Below are 18,878 nucleotides of genomic sequence, written 5' to 3'. Positions count from 1 at the left end.
ATTCCAGGGGGAGCTTTGTCACCAACAACCTGTCATCACACTGTTTCCTGACTTGTAAAGTGGCATGAGTAATACCCACCCTACTTATCTCTGTGATTACTATGAAGAATCAAAACCCATTTTGTTAACAAGAAAGCCCTATGATGAGGTATAGAAGCTGAGCTTAGACAGAGCCATGTATTCCTTGACTCTTTCTGTGGGTGTGAAAATGGAGAGGAGCTGTGTCTTGTACGTATTTTGGTGCTCCTTCATGTTTGTCTGTTTGTTGATTGATTAGTCACTGACTTTTTGTCCAAGTCACTCCTTAGTCCCTAGGCAAGAGATTCTTAATAAGTGGACTTTGGTATCATGTCATCTCTCACCATTTGTCTGAAGCTAAAGAAACATATAGTACTGAGGTAAGAATTTTGTTTTTAGCACATGACAAGTTCAGAGAATTCTAGGCTATTACAAATAAAAGTTTACTAAGTTTCAGTCACCATTTCAATAGCTCTTAATGAACTGACATCTAAACTGAGGCAAATGACATGTACTTGGTTTAGCAATCAGTCGTGGTTGCTCACCATTGCAGACCCAACGCGGCTGACTTTGATGGGATTCCCTCGGCCGGAAAGGTCCATCTGTGCTTTGTCCATCATGTGCAGGCAAGCGTCCAGGATGCCATCCTCAAACTAGAAAAAAAAATGAGAAACTACTCAATGTCTACTCTGTAATCAAGATATTCTCTGGCAAAATAATAAAATGAAACCACAACCCAATGTTTAGAAATGTGTATTCCTATATAGTAATTGCTCATAATCTTAAGTGGAATGAAGGAGACATCCTCTTTTATTTCTCAGTAAAATAAATAAGGACTTGAAAGCAAGCTAGAAATAGAAACAGAACTACTAGAGAACTGATGTACTTAAGGATCATGGACTGACTTGGAGTTCTTCAGGAAATTGTACCTGTTAGTTTAGAGGATCTCTCCAACATATTGGCTCCAGTGCCCAAGGCAAAGGAATAAACGGTTTACCAAAGTCTGGCCAAAGTCTCGAGACCTCAAAAGTAACACGAGTCCCTGTGCACTCAGGTATATCACAAGAAGGCACTTCAGGTGTATATACCTTACCTTGCATGGGAAATAGTAGGAGACCTTGTGCAGTGAATGTCTGTCTAGGGTTTTCCCTCTTTGGAGACAAGGTGGACTCAAAGAGAGGGTAGGGCAAAGTAGATTATGTTATCAAGGGAACAACCTATAGTCAGCTCAATTTCCTTGGATGGAGAAGCTAGCCATTTGCAACACTAGCATTTTCTAGGAAAGGAATGAAGACAAAGTAGTAATAAAATGACAAAATGGGAAGATTTCACTTGTATGTATCTGTGTACAGATTTTCCTGAACACAGTAATCTTACAGTTATCCATGCAAGCACTTGTGACAGAAACCACAATCTCAATGGCTAATTACCATGTAATAATTTATTAAATCCAGTGAAAATACCAACTCTGCATGTACCTAAACATGTGATGGATGCAGTAATGGGTAATGCACTTGTTCTCCAGGCATATAAAGAACTCATTATTCTGGTTTTTCTTAAGCAGCATCTCTCAACTGTGTGGGACACAATATCAATGAACTGGAGAGGTAAAAGAGTAGTCATAGAACTGGTTGTTTCTCTGCATCACTGCACACTACTGGGTTAATTGGTTCTTTCTGCTGAAGGACCAAATTAATGAACTCCAGATGAGTAGAGACAGACAGTGGCTGTGTTCAAGGGTGACTACCAAAGGGATTCTGGCTGAGGAGGACCCTTTCCAGTCCTCTTTGCTCCCCACCTTGGTGACTTGTCTCTTCTTAGCCCTCTATATTGTTACATTGGGAACATAGAGAGAATCACACCTAGAGGTTAGGAATCAGGGACCCAGAGCAAGGGCACCAGACAACAGGCAATAATCAAGAGTTGTATGCCACTTGGGCAGGGAAGGGCTTAGTCAGGCAGGTATCCAAAACAGGGGAAGGAAACACAGGTCACTAGCTTGACAGGAAATACAGGAGGGCAGTGATTTTCAGGAGTCAGGGGGAAGGAGCAGGACACAATGCCAAGTGGACAGGAGCTAGTGATGACCTGGGACCCATTGGTCAGTGTGGAGCACTGGTGAGGGATGAAGGGAGGGCCCTATGGAAGTCAAAGCAAAGCATCAAGAAGCCAAGAAAGTGTCATGCGACCTGGTGAGACCAGACTCCGTGAACTCTCCGCCCTGGGCACCAGAACAGTGCACATCCCAGTCGTCTCAGCCAACACTCTCTGAGAAAGGTCACACTCACCCTCCCATGCTGCTAATGAAAAGTTGCTTCTGAATCACAGGATATGCATTCATTTCTGGAAATATGGTAAAATATCCATTTGTTCCTTTGTTAAAGATACCAAACTGAAATAGTGCGAGTTATTCAATATTTTAAATGAAATCCATGTAAGATATTTTATATCTGGACAGAAACTTGAAGTTGCAACTGATAAAATGTCCTTAGATAAAAGCCCTTTGACCAAATGGTAACACCCGTTTCTTTTAGCTGTGTCTTATACCAACACTAAAAAGTTATTTCTTTGAATTGGGCACACACCTTGCAGTACCCTTTGCATCGTTATCAAGGCACCTCTCCTTGCAAGGAAAGGGAAGCTCAGTCCCCTCCCGGTTGCAGAGCCAGGTCTAAGCTATGAGATGTCACTGCACCAAGATGCCTCAGCATTTCTCACTAGCATGCCATGCTTTCTATAGACTCTGTAACATCGCAATTGCCTAAGATATGTGATTTCAGCTGATGAATTATGCAGTTGCCTTTCCAAGTCTCTACTCCTGGGTTCTCTGTCTTGGAGTCTCAGATCCTGCAAAGCAGGAAATTATGCTTGTCTCATATTGACATATGGCAGCCTGCAGTGATACATGTGACAAAAATATTAAGCAAAATGTCCTTGACAATGACAAATTTTAAATGGCTCACCTGACCATAGCTCCAGCTTCTACTCTTGATGTTATTGAAGTCTCCGTAAAAAATAACCCCGATGTCATTCAGGACATACTCTTCTCTCTCTCTATCATCATCCAGGTACACAGCATCCTCTGCATCGGAAGGCAAACATAATGAGCATTACCAAACCAGGCTGCGGTCGAATGTTTCAAAGTTGTTTTGCTCCTAACCTGCAACTTAACCAACTAAATTAAAAATAAAAATGTTTTGTTTCACTGAAGGTAACTCCTTTCCCAATATGTAATTTTAGCAATGGTGAACCTAATCAGTAGACCAGGTCAGTCTGCAAATGATGACATTTGTCAGCAAAATGCAGACAAATGCCGGCTCTTTAAGTTCCAAGCAGCACAATGAAATTGACAAGTCTCATTAAGTAATTAGGATTCTGATGCATCCGTAGTTTCAGAAGCAGAATTCTATGATGCAGATACAATTCTGTAGCCAGATAAGAAATAATTTTCAACCTATTTGAAAGTGATTTTTAAAACAAGTCTGGGGCATATTAGAAGACCCATCGTCTGTCATGCCTGGCTTATGGCCCATCACCGATGGGAAGAGGGAGGCTGGGGGTTGTCTCCTTTCAATGGATAATTGTGATGGGAAGGAGGAGCCCAAGGAGCCTCTCTGATCAGCTTCCTCCATTGCAAGGACTTTTCTTCCCTGTGGCTCTAATCAGAGGAAGGCTATGCTGCCCCTCTGCCTACTTATATCAGTCTGAAACTTCTCCCCAGGGCAGGTGTGGAAGCAGCAAACACATCTTCACCAAAGGCAGAACCAGGCAGGTATAAATTACACTCAGGTACATTTTCATGGTTGGAACGGGGTCAATTTGCGTTTTGATTAGGGACATGGTTCATGACATTTCTCTGGCCCAGATCAGACCTGCCATCCCTCCCACCTTTTCAGGGTTCTTTCCTCCTCATTCCCGAATAAGGCTTTTACCACTCTCTCTGGAACCATAGTTATCAATCTTGGCTGCACATTAGAATCATCTGGGTAGATTTAAAAACTTCTGATTTAAAAACGTCTGGACTGAACTCAAGATTGATTAAATCCGAATCTTTGGGATTGGGATGAGAACCAGGCACCAGGGCTTTAAAAATATTCATTTATTTGTTCATTTATTTTAAGCTCTCTAGTGATTCTCATATGAAACCAAAGTTGACAAAAATGCTCTAGTCCTTGCTACTCACATTCTGGTGGAAGACAAGCACCACCTGGAAGCTTATGAGAAATGCAGAGTCCCAGGCCCCAGCTCAGACCGACCAAATCAGAATTTGCATGTGAACAGCAGCCCCAGAGGGTTTTATGTACAAAATAAGATTTGCAAAGTATTGCTCAGCCCAACCAGCTTCGATCCCCGTTCTGGGCTGTATTATAGCTTTGATGGAGTCCTTTGGAGATTCCTTGGTCTTGCCTGCTCTCCAAGACTTTCCTGTCCCTTCCTTTTTCTGTTCTCTGTCTTGCCTACCGTTTACCTGGTTTCATACAGCTCTAAATACACACACGCACACACATTTACAAATATTCTAATGTCCAATAAACTATACATTTAAACTGAACAATTTTATAATCAAAATAAAAACAATATTCATCGCACCAACATTCTGAGCCTCTCTCTGATCCCCCACGCCTGCCAGGAAACTGTTAATCTGCTTTTTGTCACTATAAATTAGTTTGCATTTTATACAATTTTATGTAAATAGAATTATACATTTTTGGAGGGGTCTTGCTTCTTTCACTCAGGCTAATTATTATTATTTTTATGTATTTTTATTGATTTTAGAGAGAGAGGAAAGGAGAGGGATAGATAGAAACATCTATGAGAGAAATGCATCAATCGGCTGAGCCTCTTGCACCGCCCCCTCTGGGGATCAAGCCCACAACCCGCCATGTGCTCTGATCAGAATCCAACTGGTGACCTCTTGGTTCATGGCTTCACAATCAACCACTGAGCACACTGGCCGGGCTCAGGCTAATTATTTTGAGATTCATTCCTGTTGTAGTGGGTAGCAATAGTTTATTCACCCAGGAGTCATTTTATCTTTCTAAAAAAAATCAGTTACATGGCAAGCATGTGTCAAACTTCCCTGAGCCCTTCAAGTGTGAGCTTTGATGCCTCAAACTGCTGCCCTTGCTGGATTCTGGAGGCTGCAGGCCACGGTTTACCAGCAACATCTAGGACTCTAAATGGAAATGACAGCTTCGTTCCAAGTGGATAACACATGAAGAAGTGACAACTAAGTTTGAGGTCAGTATTTCTGGGGAAAAGCATGAAAGAAGACTTTCATTTTAAAAGAAAATAACGTGAGGGTGTAAGAGAGATGGCATTGACATTCACACGCACATGGCACTCGCCAGATGCTATCAAGCGTCCTGACAAGAAAAGGTTACTCTTGTTTTTATTCTTTTGTAAAAGTGGTTTAGCTGATGGGACTCCTGTAATAATAAACATTTTAGTCCATAGGGTTTCAAATGCCTGTTGTTGAGATAAAAATTTCCTCATAAGACAACTGAGGTCAAGAAATGCCATTTGGAAAGTTTGTAACCTGTTTTCCTTATAATATGAGATGTTTATGGACTTGTCCTGTAAGATATTAGATGGTAGATTGGATTATAGAGCTATGAACATTTAAATTCGTATAAAACATATGAGTCAAAATGGATAGCCTAGAAAGAGATGTTACAATATGTATATATCTACCTGAGAAATTAATATATAATACACTATTGCAAATCAAAGGGAATGAGTATTAAATTCAGCTGGGAAAATTGATTGATTGGGAAAAGTAAATTTTCTGTACATAAAAATAAACTGAAACTTAATTTAAATCTGAATTTAAAAATAGAAAGCATAAGAAATCTCAAATAAAATAAAGGTGAATATCTATTTGGTCTTTAGATGAGAAAGTTTTATCTAAACAAAAATAACAGAAAAAAATCACAGAGAAAAATTAATGCATTTTATTTAACATAAATATAAAACTTGATTTTCATATGTGGTAAAATTTAAAGTATATAGCAAATTTAGGAAAACATTTACTAACAGGAATGTTAGTAAAATTCCCTTATATGTAAAAAATTACAATAAGTTAATAAATGTGCTGATTGAGAAAGATGCAAATACAAAAATCATCAAAAACCATAAAGTGTTGTCCTCACTGGTTTGGCTCAGTGGTCTAGTCAAGGGCACACACCTCAGTTGCAGGCTTGATCCCTGGCCCTAATTGGGACATGTGTGGGAGGCAGCCAATCTATGTATCTCTTTCACATCTTTATTTCTTTCTCTCTGTCTCTCCCCCTTCCTTCCTCTCTCTCTAAAAAAATCAGTGGAAAAAATATCCTGGGGTAAGGATTAACAACAACAGCAAAATCATAAAGTGTTTAAAAGAAAGTCAGCAAAGGGAAAACCATTTCACAGAAGAGAAAATGTGACCAGGTATTCATAAAAACAATTTTAACTAAGCAGTATTTGAAGAACTGCAAAAATTTAAAAGGAAATAAATATATGCATATATATTAACTTATTTATGCATTTGAACTTAATACTCAATAACAACTGTGTGATGAATCACCAATCTACTGATGAGATTGTAAGTATTTTTTTTTTTGGTTTTCTTTTTTCTAGATGTTTAAAATTTAATCTTGAAAATATATATGTGGTCTTTGTTCAGAGTAATAAATCTATCTAACCCTTAGAAATAATGCATTAAAAATGTATGTATAGAGTTTTTTCATCATAGCACTACTTATAATAGTGAAAAACTCGGGGGGGGGGAATCTGAAATGCTCCCAAATAATTACTGGTCCACAAAATAGAATAGCATAAACCATTTAAATATACTTTGGAAAAATATTTAATGACATTGGAACTACACAGGTAGCAAGTGAAAACTTAAATGTAAAACACAAAATTATGTATAAAATATATATGTAAAAATAATTAAAAATTGAGATAATTTTGTAAAGATAACTGATGCATTCATCTATCTCTATTATTTCTGCAGATTCCTTGAAATTATAGAAAATTAGATATACATTAGGGGTAGAAACCAAGAAAGAATGCCATGAGCACTTTTCTAAATAAATGAAACCAAAATGAAACATATGAACATGACTGTGTAATAGGTTGGTGGCTTAACCACAGAGAATTACTTCAAGTTATAGACAGAGCAATTTCACTGTACACTCCCTGTAGAATATAACAAAAGGACAAGAAAACTGCAAAATAAGCAAACAAAAGAAATAAAAAAGTCAAGCTGTTTTAGTAACCATATTATTAGTAATAATATTGCTATTAATATTTTAAAACTAATATAACATAAGCAACCAGCTTAGTGGCATTAAAGACCAAGATTTGCAGGATAAAAGAAATGCATAAACAAAATCAAAGAAATGAAAATGTAACCCTTATATACTAAATTTAAGGCATTTGTTACATAATAGTCCTTTGCAAATCATCCTAGATTTAGTATTACTTTTCCTCACTTCTTTTATTTAAAAAAGTTTTTTAATCTGAATGGGAAAGACATTCTTTTTCGAATGACTTTCATGCACAATATGATACTTAGTACTGCAGCTGCAGACTAACAGCTGGACTGATTTTAAATCAGAATAAAAATGTTAAAGGATTTGACTACAAAATGGAGGTTTCCTTTAAAATCCTTGTTAAGTGGCTCTAAGAAGATTGATTTTTATTGTTGGAGAGCTTTGCATTGCATGAGGTTCACGCGATTGCTGATCCTCCCCAGCCACCATCTTTTCTGTAAATTATCTGTGTGCTTGCACTTCCTCTCACCATCTTACATGTGTGCTGTTTTCTCTTTCTCTTCCTGAGTCAAGAGAAAGAAAAAGTTATTGAATAAGCAAACTTAATAAATAAAACACTAAATAATTGCTTAAAGAGTTTAATTTATTAACTTGCAGCATATCAAGATAAATTAAAACTTTTGTTTTAAAATGCTGTCTGGAGACTATTGTGTAAACGTAGGTATTTTGTAAAATAATCTTGAAACTGTAAATTGATACGTGTTTGGTCAGATTGTATCAGGCTTAATTTTTTGTTGTCTTCTTTTTCATTTGAAAATGATTTTAGCAATAATTATAATCAACTCTTGGTTCTCGAATGCCTCCCATCTTGAACAATTCAGTTCTCAACCAGGTTGTTCATGGACAGAAGTCTGTTAACTTTGGTTCTGGAACTAACAGCCCTCTAATGCTGATACATCACAAAAAGCATCTCTCAGGCCAAAAACAAAGGAGAGAATGCACCATTGTGAGTCAGTTTAAACCTTGCCTTGTTAACATCTCAGGAAATTGTGCTGTGAATATTTTTGTGCTTTTTTTTTGCTTCTGTTGCTGGCAAAATGGAGGATTAGCACAATTTTAAAATAAAGAGGCCATCAAGAGTGATAATGTTTCTAAAGGTGTGAAAGAAACAATGATCACAGGCCATTGAAGAGGCAGAAAAACTGTTGTTAATTTGGATAAACGAAAAGCAGTTAGCAGGTTACAACATTTCAGAGGCAGTGACATGTGAAAAAGCGAAGATGCTGGGCACTGACCTCCTGAAAGACGCCCCTGGAGTGAGTGCTGAAAGGATTCCTTTAAAGCTCGTAGGGGTGGTCAAATAATTTAAGAAAAGAAATGTTTGCTTGTAGATTAAACAGTACATTAGACATGTACTGTATACAAGAAAGGTTAAGACGGAATCATTTGGAGCTCTGGAATGAATTAATTCAATTTACATTATTTCTAATGGGAAAATTGATTAGGTTTTTGAACAAATTGTTTCTTGAACAGCTTTCCAGAACAAATTCAGTTTGAGAAATGAGGTTCCATTGTAATTCGATGCTTATCATATTCTGTCATCAGGGATATATGTTAGACAGTAATACTGCAAAAATCTTAATGAGCAAGAACTTTGGGGATAGGCAAAGTCCTGGTTTCTTTTATCCGCTCATGTCAGTTAAAGTGTTTGTTTCTGGACTAATATATTTTTTGATATTTTTAGACAGAAATTAGTCTCACAAATCTATTTTTGAGTATAGTTCATATAAAATAAAACTTACACAAAATATTTAGCTTTGGTAGTAACTTTTTCAAGCTGAACTCCCTCTAGCAAGATATTTTTCAATGCTTTTATTTACTCTGCACTTACACTATGCACTGTTCCTAAAATATTTTGCAACACTTCTTTGTGCTTTTGCCATTTGAAAAGATTGTGGTGTAGATGGTCTGTAATTAAGTGCAAAGTTAAAGCCACTAGTTAGCTTTTTAAATGAAAATATTGGTGTTTCAGTCCTGGTGCACCATCATTCCCTCTGCAGCTGGAGCTGGAATCCCATTGACCTTTAGGTCTCATTTACTTCTTCATAGTTAAGTATGAAGCATGAATTCTGCCCATCTGGATAGGATAAAAGGCTGCTGGAAACCCAGGTGTCCTCTTAAAGGTCCCACACAGAAACTCACTCACTTAGGCAAGGCACTCAATCTGGGCTCTAGCAGAGGGACAGTGGCTGAGAGGGTGCTAGAGACATACAGGGAGAAACTGAGTTGTGTGACTTTAGAGCAAGGACTAGAGGGTAAGTTGCCACTACCTTGCACCTTTCAAGAGGCCCCAGAACCCACATACACAATGGCTGGCTTCAGACCATAGAGAGCACAACATAATTAGTTCCTCAAGTGGCACATCCAAAGGATGGTTTTGGCAGGCAACAGAGCCTGCTGGGCAAATCCTACTCCATGGGATCAGCCCCCACACAGCAGTTGCTATATTGTGGTTGTGGCCAATACTCTCAGCCAGTCTGCTTGTGGGTCAACCCCACTCATGACATGCCAACAGCAATCAAGGCTCAACTACAATAAGAGGTAACACACAACACAAACTAAGGATACTCCTGGAGCACCCAGATCAGGTGATCATGGAGACTTTGCCACTGTTTCCATAGAACATTGACTACATGAGGCCATACTGCAAATACTGGGAGACATAGAAGATCTACCTAATACACAGAAACAAACACAAAGAGGTAGCCAAATTGAAAAGACCCCCAAAAATGCTCCAAATGAAAGAACAGGAGAAAACTCCAGAACAAGAATTAAATGAAATGGAGGCAAGAAATCTACTTGATATAAAGTTCAAACACTAGTTATAAAAAATTCACAAGGAACTTAGAAAGAAATTCAAAAAAGAGGTAGCAAGTATAAAAAAGGCATAGAAATAATAATTAAAAAAAACCTATCAGAAATGAAGAATACAATAACTGAAATGAAGAATATACTAGAAGGAGTCAACAGCAGATTAGATAAAGCAGAGGTTTAAAGCAGCAATTTTTGAAGACAAAATAGGAAAAACACTGAATTGGAACAGCAAATAGAAAAAAAGAATTTAAATATGAGTATAGTTTAAGGGATCTCTGGGACAATATTAAGTGTAACATCATTGGCATCATAAGGGTACCAGAATAAAAAAGAGAAAGAACAAGAGAATGAGAACATATTTGAAGAAAGAGTGACTGAAAATTTTCCCAGCTTGGTGAAGGAAAAATGCACACAAGTCCAGGAAGTGCAGAGATCCCAAACAAGATGAACCCAAAGAGCTCCACACTAACACACATCATAATTAAAATAGCAAATGACAGAGAGAATCTTGAAAGTGGCAAGAGAAAGGCAGTTAATTCCCTATAAGTGAGCTCCCATAAGACAGTCAACTGATTTCTCCATTGAAACATTTCAGTCCAGAAGGGATTGGCATGAAATATTCAAAGTGATAAAAATCAAGAACTAAGACTACTCTACTCAGCATAACTATCATTCAAAATTGAAGGAGAAATAAAGAGCTTCCAACACAAGAAAAAACTAAAGGAGTTCATGACCACTAAATCAATATTACAAGAAAGGTTAAAGGGACTGCTTTAAGAAGAAGAGGGAAAACAAAAAACATAAATATGAATAATAAAATGGCAATAACTACATACCAATCAATAATCACTTTAAATGTAAATGGATCAAAAGACATAGGGTGGCTGAGTGTACAAGAAAATAAGACCCATACATATGCTATCTACAAGAGACCCACTCCAGATTGAAAGACACACAGGCTTAAAGTAAAGGCATGAAAAAAGATATTTCATTTGAATGGGAAGGAATAAAATCTGAGACAGCAATATTTATAGTAGAAAAAGTAGTTTTAAAACAAAGGCTAAAATAGAAGACAAAGAAGGATATTTCATAATGATAAAGGGATCAGTCCAACAAAAGGATATAACCCTTTTAAACATTTATGCACCCAACATAGGAGCACCTAAATATATAAATTAAATATCGATAAACATAAAAGAAGAGATTGACAATAATGCAGTCAGAGTAGAGGACTTTAACAACCTATTGTTATCAATGGATATATCTTCTAGACAGAAAAGCAACAAGGAAACAGTAGCCTTAAATGACACACTAAATCATATGGGTTTAATTTATATCTTCAGAGCTTTTTATCCCAAAGCAACAGAATACGCATTCTTTTTAAGTTTACATAGAACATTTTTTCAGGGTAGACTGCATGCTAGGACACAAAACGTGTCTTAATAAATTTAAATAGATTGAAATCATATTAAGCATCTTCTACAGCCTCAATGATATGAAACTAGAAACCAATTACAAAAAATGAAAACTGACAAACACATAAACACATGAGGCCAAATAACATACTACTAAACAATTAATGGTTAAGAACGAGATTAAAAAAGAAATCCAAATATCCCTCAAGACATATGAAAATGAAAACACAGTGACAAAAAAATTGATGGGACAGAGCAAAAGCAGTTTTAAGAGGGAAATTCATAGCAATACAGGCTTATCTCAAGAAACAAGAAAAATCTCAAATAAACACTTTAACTTTACAGCTAACAAAACTAAAAAAAAAAAATAACAAAGCTCAAAGTGAGTAGAAGAAAGGAAATAATAAATATCAGAGTGGAAGTAAACAAAATAGAGATTATAAAACAATACAAAAGATTAATGAAACCAAGAGCTGGTTAGTTGAAATGATAAACCTTTATTTAGACTCATCAAGAAAAAAGAGAGAAGACCCAAATAAATAAAATTGAAAGAGGAGAAGTGACAACTCACATGACAGACATACAAAGGATTTCAAGAAAATACTAATAACAATTACATGACACCAAATTGGAAAATCTGGAAGAAATGGATAAATTCCTAGAAACATATAATCTTACAGGGTTGAATGAGGAAGAAACAGAAAATATGAACAGACTGATCACTACTAATAAAATTGAAGCAATAATAATAATAATAAAACTACCAACATACAAAAGTCTTGGGCTCATTTGCTTCACAGAGTAATTTTACCAAACATTCAAAGAAGAGTTAGCACTTATTTTCATACTATTCCAAAACATTCAAGAGGAGGGAAGGCTCCCAAGCTCATTTTATGTTGCCACCTTTGCCCTGATTCCAAAACCAGACAAAGACAATATAAAAAAAGAAAACTATAGTATCCCTGATGAACATAAATGCAAAATCCTCAACAAAAAATTATCAAACCACCCAGCTGGCATGGCTCAGTGGTTGAGAATCAACCTATGAATCAGAAGGTCATGGTTTGATTCCTGGTTAGGATACATGCCCAGGTTTTGGGCTCAATCCCTGGTGTGGGGCAATCAGGAGGCAGCCGATCAATGATTCTCTCTCATTATTGATGTTTCTATTTCTCTCTCCCTCTCCCTTCCTCTCTGAAATCAATAAAAAAACCATATTTTTAAAAATTAGCAAACTGAATTAATAATACATTAAATAGATCATACACCATGACCAAGTGGGATTTATTCATGGGATACAAGGTTGGTTCAATATCCACAAATCAACTAATGTGATACACTATATTAAAAAATGAATGGTAAAAATTATATGATCATATCAATAAATGTAGAAAAAGCATTTGACAAAAGCCAGCATCATTTTATGAGAAAAACTCTCATCAAAGTGAGAATAGAAGCAACATACCTCAACATAATAGAGGTCATATATGACAAACCTACAACTAAAATCATAATCAACAAGGAAAAACTAAAAGTATTTTCCTTAATACCATAAACAAGACAAGAATGAGCACTTTAACCACTTTTATTCAACATAGAATTGGAAGTGCTAGGCACAGTAATCAGACAAGAAAAATAAGTAAAAGGCATTCAAATTGGAAAGGAAGAAATAAAAAAGTCATGTGCAGATTACATAATAATAAGTAGTAGAACCCTGAAGGTGCTACCAAAAACTATTAAAACTGATAAATGAATTCATTAAAATAGCAGGATACAAAATTAATTTTCATAAACAAGTGCATTTTTATGCACTAATGATGAACTATTAGAGAAATTTAAAAAACAACTCCACAAAAGATTTCAAATAACCACAGCGATCTTGAGAAAGAGAATGAAGTTGGAGGTATCATACTACTTGATATCAAACTATACTCTAAGACTATAGTAATCAAAACAGCATGGTACTAGCATAAAAAAGACAAATAGATCAATGGAACAGAATAGAGACCCCAGAAAAAAAAATCCAGGCCTATAGGATTAATAATTTATAAGAAAGAAGGCAAGAATATACAGTGGGGTAAAGACAGTCATTAAATAAATGCTGTTGGGAAAACTGTACAGATACCTGAAAAAAATGAAACTAGACCACTTTCTTCCCCCAATACACAAATAAGCTCAAAACAGATTAAAGACTTAAATAGAAACTTGAAACCATAAAACTTCAAAAAGAAAACATAGGCAATAAAATCTCTGACATTACTCTTAGTAATATTTTTTCTGATACATCTCCTAAGGCAAGGGAAACAAAAGAAAGAGTAGACAAATGGGACTACATCAATCTAAAAAGTTTTGGAGCAGCAAAGGAAATCATCAACAAAACGAAAAGACAACCTACTGAATGGGAGAACAAATTCACCAGTGGTAGATCCTTTAAGGAGTTAATATTCAAAATCTTTAAATAACTCATACAGCTCAATACCAAAAAACAAACAAACAAACAAACAAACAAACAATCCAAGCAAAAAATGGGCAGGAGACCTGGATAGACATTTCTCCATTTGTGATGGCATAGGTGGATTGGAGGTATTATGCTAAGTGAAATAAGTCAGACAGAGAAAGGCAATACCATATGACTTCAGTTATATGTGGAATCTAAAGAACAAAAATGAATTCAGAAATAGACTCATAAATAGAGAACAAAATGGTGGTTACCAGATAGGAGGGGTACTGGGGATTGGGTTAAAAAGGTGAAGGAATTAAGAAGTACAAATTGGTAGTTGTGAAGCAGTTATAGGGATGTAAAGTACAGCATAGGGAATATAGTCAATAATATTGTAACAGATATGTAAAGTGCCTGGTTAGTACTAGACTTATTGGGGTGATCACTTTGTAAATTATATAAATGTCTAACTACTATGCTATATACCTGCAACTAACATAAAATATTAAATTTTAACTGCAATTGAAAAAAAAAAGAGAGAGTTTATCTGAAAAGACAATGTGAAAAAAGCCAAAAAATAAAATGTTGAAAAAGAAAATTTGGGCCCTAGCCAATTTGGCTCAGTGGATAGAGTGCCAGCCTGTGGACTGAAGGGTTCTGGGTTCAATTTTGGTCAAGGGCACATGCGCAGGTTGCAAGCTTGATCCTCAGTAGGGGGCATGCAGGAGGCAGCCAATCAATGATTCCTTCTCATCATTGATGTTTCTATCTCCCTCTCCCTCTCCCTTCCTCTCTGAAATTAAAAAATATATATATATATATATTTAAAAAAAGAAAGAAAAAGAAAATTTGGAAGCTTACCTCATGGTAAATTGAACTTTTGATACTAATTCACCCCATTCCTGTAACCATGCTCTTTGCTTTGTAACTAGCTGTTTTTCTCTCTAAAGGTGGAATATCCCCTTCTTGACTTTGGGCTTACTTTGTTTACAAGGATGTTAGAAGTGATGCAAGTGGGAGTTTTAAATGTGCTTGAGCAATTAAGTATGTGCTCTTGGATTTTGACAGCCCCACGAGAAAAACATACCCCAGCAAGCTCATTAGTCACAAGAGAATGAGACACACCTGGGGCAGAGCTGCCCTACAACAATGCAGTGAGGGTAGAACCTACCCTCACCTGAAGCAGAGGTGGCCAATCAAGCTCGGTCTACTCTAGCCCAGTGGTTGGCAAACTGTGGCACGCGATCCACATGCGTCTCTTTGGCCCCTTGAGTGTGGCCATGAAGTTTCAATCGCACTGTACGTCCATGCCCGCATGTGGCATTTTGTGGAAGAGCCACACTCAAGGGGCCGCAGTTTGCTGACCACTGCTCTAGCCCAACCACAGCTAAGTTCCAGAATCATGAGAATAAATGCTTATTTTTTGTATACCAATAAGGTTTCCTGTTTTTTGTTTTTTCCATATGGAGTTAATATTACTGTGATTATAGCTAATTAAAACAAGCTCTAAGTAAAATTTATTTTGGCACAGTAATCCTATCTAATAATAGACAAACATGGTAATTAACCATACCTCCGCTACACTTCCCATTGGCTAATCAGCAGGATATGCAAATTAACTGTCAACAAAGATGGCTGCCAGCAGCCATGCAGCTGAAATGAGCAGGAGGCTTGCCTGCTCCAGTGATGGAGGAAGCCAAGGTTCCCCGTCTGCCACGGCCCAGCTCTGAGCTCCGGAAGCAATAATGTTTCAATTACAGAGGCTAAACAAACCCCAGATACCTGCTTTCAGCCAGCCAGGGCCTCAGAGCTTAGAGCACCAGTGATGGCAACAGAGTTTCAATTATAGAAGCTAAAGAAACCCCAGATATCTGCTTTCAGCCAGCCACAGCCTCAGAGCTGGAGCCAGGCCTCAGAGCTGGAGCTGGCTCTCAGCTCCAGTGACAGCTATGGAAGGTAAATAAATCCCAGAAAAAAAAAAAAGAGGCTGGGAGCTTCAGTCACCCACCAGCCTGAAAATGGCCCTCAGCCCCTCACCCAGACTGGCCAGGCACCCCAGTGGGGACCCCCACCCTGAAGGGGGTGTGACCAGCTGCAAACAGCCATCAGCCCCTCCCTCAGGCTGGCCAGGCACCCAAGTGGGACCCCCACCCTGATCCGGGACACCCTTCAGGGCAAACCAGCCGGCCCCCACCCATGCACCAGGCCTCTATCCTATATAGTAAAAGGGTAATGTCCAAACTGACCCTAACAGCAGAAAGACTGGGAATGACTGGTCACTATGACACACACTGACCACCAGGGGGCAGATGCTCAATGCAGGAGCTGCCCTCTGGTGGTCAGCGCGCTCTCACAGTGGGGAGCTCTGCTCAGCCACAAGCCAGGCTGATGGCTACCAGTACAGCAGTGGTGGTGGGAGCCTCTCCTGCATCCTCAGCAGCACTAAGGATGTCTGGCTGCAGCTTAGGTCTGCTCCCCGCTGGCAAGTGGACATCCCCCGAGGGCTGCTGGGCTGCCAGAGGGATGTCTGATTGCCATCTTAGGCCCAGTCCCCCGGGGAGCAGGCCTAAGCCAGCAAGTGGTCACCCCTGAGGCGTCCCAGACTGCGAGAGGTCACAGGCTGGGCTGAGGGATCCCCTACCCTCAAGTGCATAAATTTTTGTGCACCGGGCCTCTAGTAGGTAAATAAAAGGATAGAGCTAGATGGACATTTAGTCTTAATATATGATATAGATGGCATTTAAAAGTAATAGATAATGACAGATCTGATCAATAAATGATGTTTTGACAACTAGCTATTCATGTGAGAAAATTTTTTTTCAGTAAAATCTCTTTCTCTCGCTATAAACAAAGTTTAGTGATAGATTTTAAAAGTACATGTGTGTCTCTTCCTTCCAATCCTTAATTCACAAAAAATTGTCCCAGAAATGTACAAGTAGAGAAATACAAATGTAAAAATGCTCAAGTTTACTAATAGAGACATATAAGCTAAAATAATCATGAAATATCATATTATAACTATTATACCGGCAAATTGTAAAACAAATGGTAACAGTGTCAATGAGGCTATGAAGAAATGGATACTCTCATGTGCTGTGGCTGTATTATAAAATACTGCAGTCTTTTTATAGGGTAATTTGACAGTATCTATGAAAATCTAAAATGTGATTTCACTTTGACCCAGCAATGCTATTTCAGGTGTATATTTATAGAAATATGTTTGTACAAAGGGTATGCGAGACATTTAATACAGTATGGGATGCTATATTGAAAATGAGAAGCAATTTAAGTATTTATCTAAACATATATAAAAGCCTAAGTGACCGTTCTATCAGTAACTATGACACACACTGACCAACAGGGGCAGATCTCAACGCACAGGCATGGAAACATGGAACAGACTGGTGAATCTCAGAGGGAAGAGGGGAGGGGAGAGGGTGGGAAGAGATAAACCAAAGATCTTATATGCATACTAGAGGCTTGGTGTGGGTCCCTCAGCCTGGCCTGCAGGGATTGGACTGAATCCATGCACTGGGCCTCCAATAGCCCCCGAGGGTCCCGGATTGCCAGAGGGCGCAGGCCAGGCCAAAGGACCCCACCAGTGCACAAATCCATGCACCAGGCCTCTAGTTTGTAAATAAAAGACCATATCAATAATGATGCAACCATATCAAGCAGTTATTAAAAAGAATATTATGTACTGACTAGTGGCCTGGTGCATGAATTTGTGCACATTGAAAGAATTAATTAGAAGAAATATTTTAATATCACTATTTGCCAAGTCCTGGGTGTGGGCATCCAGCTCCCTCCTCCTTCCTGTCAGAGTCTGTGACAACGCCCATGGGGACGCAGTGTCAAAGCCTGTTGGGCTCCATCATCAGGAAGTGAGGTCACTGCTCTTATAAGGAAATGAAATCACTGCTCTTGTGTGGGGAGAAACTCAGAGTAGGGGACCAGGCAGTGACCAGGGAGGTTTTCTGTCATGTTCATACCCCAGGTCAAGGCTGGGGAGTGGACGTGGAATGTGGGCAGCTCCCACTACCCCAGGTTTATCCCGACACGGGAGCTGAATCTCATTTCCCCCGGGGGGAGGTGGAGTGGAGGTGGTGCCCTTTGCCCTGATGTTTAGCCCATGGGGTTGGTGCCCCATGGGACTGTGGGACTCCCCAGAGTCCTGGAGTCCCGCTCCTGGCCGGCACCCCACAGGACTCCCCCAATTCACCTTCTGGTCAACTTCCCTCAAGCGCCCTCATGTATGTAGCATCAAGCTCAGCCCTGCCCACCTGCACACACCCTGCTGTATGCGCAGCCATCTTGGTGGAACAACTGGTCACTATGATGTGCACTGACCACCAGGGGGCAGACACTCAACACAGGAACTGCCCCCTGGTGGTAGTGCACTCCCACAGAGGGAGTACTGCTCAGCCAGAAGCTGGGCTCACGGCTGGCAAGTGGAGCAGCTGTGGCAGGAGCCTCTCCCACCTCCCCGGCAGCGCTAAGGATGTCCAACTGATGGCTTAGGCCCGCTTCCCCCAAGGAACGGGTCTAAGTCGTCAATAGGACATCCCCCAAGGGCTCTGGGACTATGATAGGGCACAGGCCGGGCTGAGGGGACAAATTTCATGCATCGGGCCTCTAGTATAATCATAATTTTTCCTCCTTCCTTAAGTCTCCCTGTGCCCTTTTCTTACCAGTGCAGGCTAGATTAAGCCTTGTTCCCTTAGTGTCCTATGGATGCTGTGGTAGCATCCATCCCACTAGAAGGAGGTTACTCTGTAAAACTTAATTATTTATCGAAAAAGCATGTATTCAGTATTTGCTATGTGCCAAGAACTTTCTAAGTGCAGTACAAAAACAAATAAACTCATTGAA

The 18,878-nt window shown here is 38.7% G+C and overlaps 1 protein-coding gene across 3 annotated transcripts in view; it reads right to left on the bottom strand.

Annotated features, from left to right (window-relative positions):
• The window catches only part of F13A1 (coagulation factor XIII A chain), a 195,123-nt gene that overhangs the window by 97,854 nt on the left and 78,391 nt on the right, over positions 1 to 18,878 (bottom strand). For all 3 annotated transcript variants that reach the window (XM_036350412.1, XM_036350413.1, XM_036350411.1), the window contains 2 exons: positions 2,982 to 3,100; positions 564 to 671 (listed from right to left, as the gene is read on the bottom strand). In XM_036350412.1, the coding sequence (XP_036206305.1) occupies positions 564 to 671; positions 2,982 to 3,100 (227 nt within the window). The remainder of the gene's footprint in view (positions 1 to 563; positions 672 to 2,981; positions 3,101 to 18,878) is intronic.

The sequence above is a fragment of the Myotis myotis genome, unplaced genomic scaffold, assembly GCF_014108235.1.
Source record: "Myotis myotis isolate mMyoMyo1 unplaced genomic scaffold, mMyoMyo1.p scaffold_m19_p_2, whole genome shotgun sequence".
Taxonomy (NCBI): Eukaryota; Metazoa; Chordata; class Mammalia; order Chiroptera; family Vespertilionidae; genus Myotis; species Myotis myotis.
The sequence above is the reverse complement of the archived record's forward strand: the minus strand, read 5'-3'. Positions and strand labels throughout refer to the sequence as shown.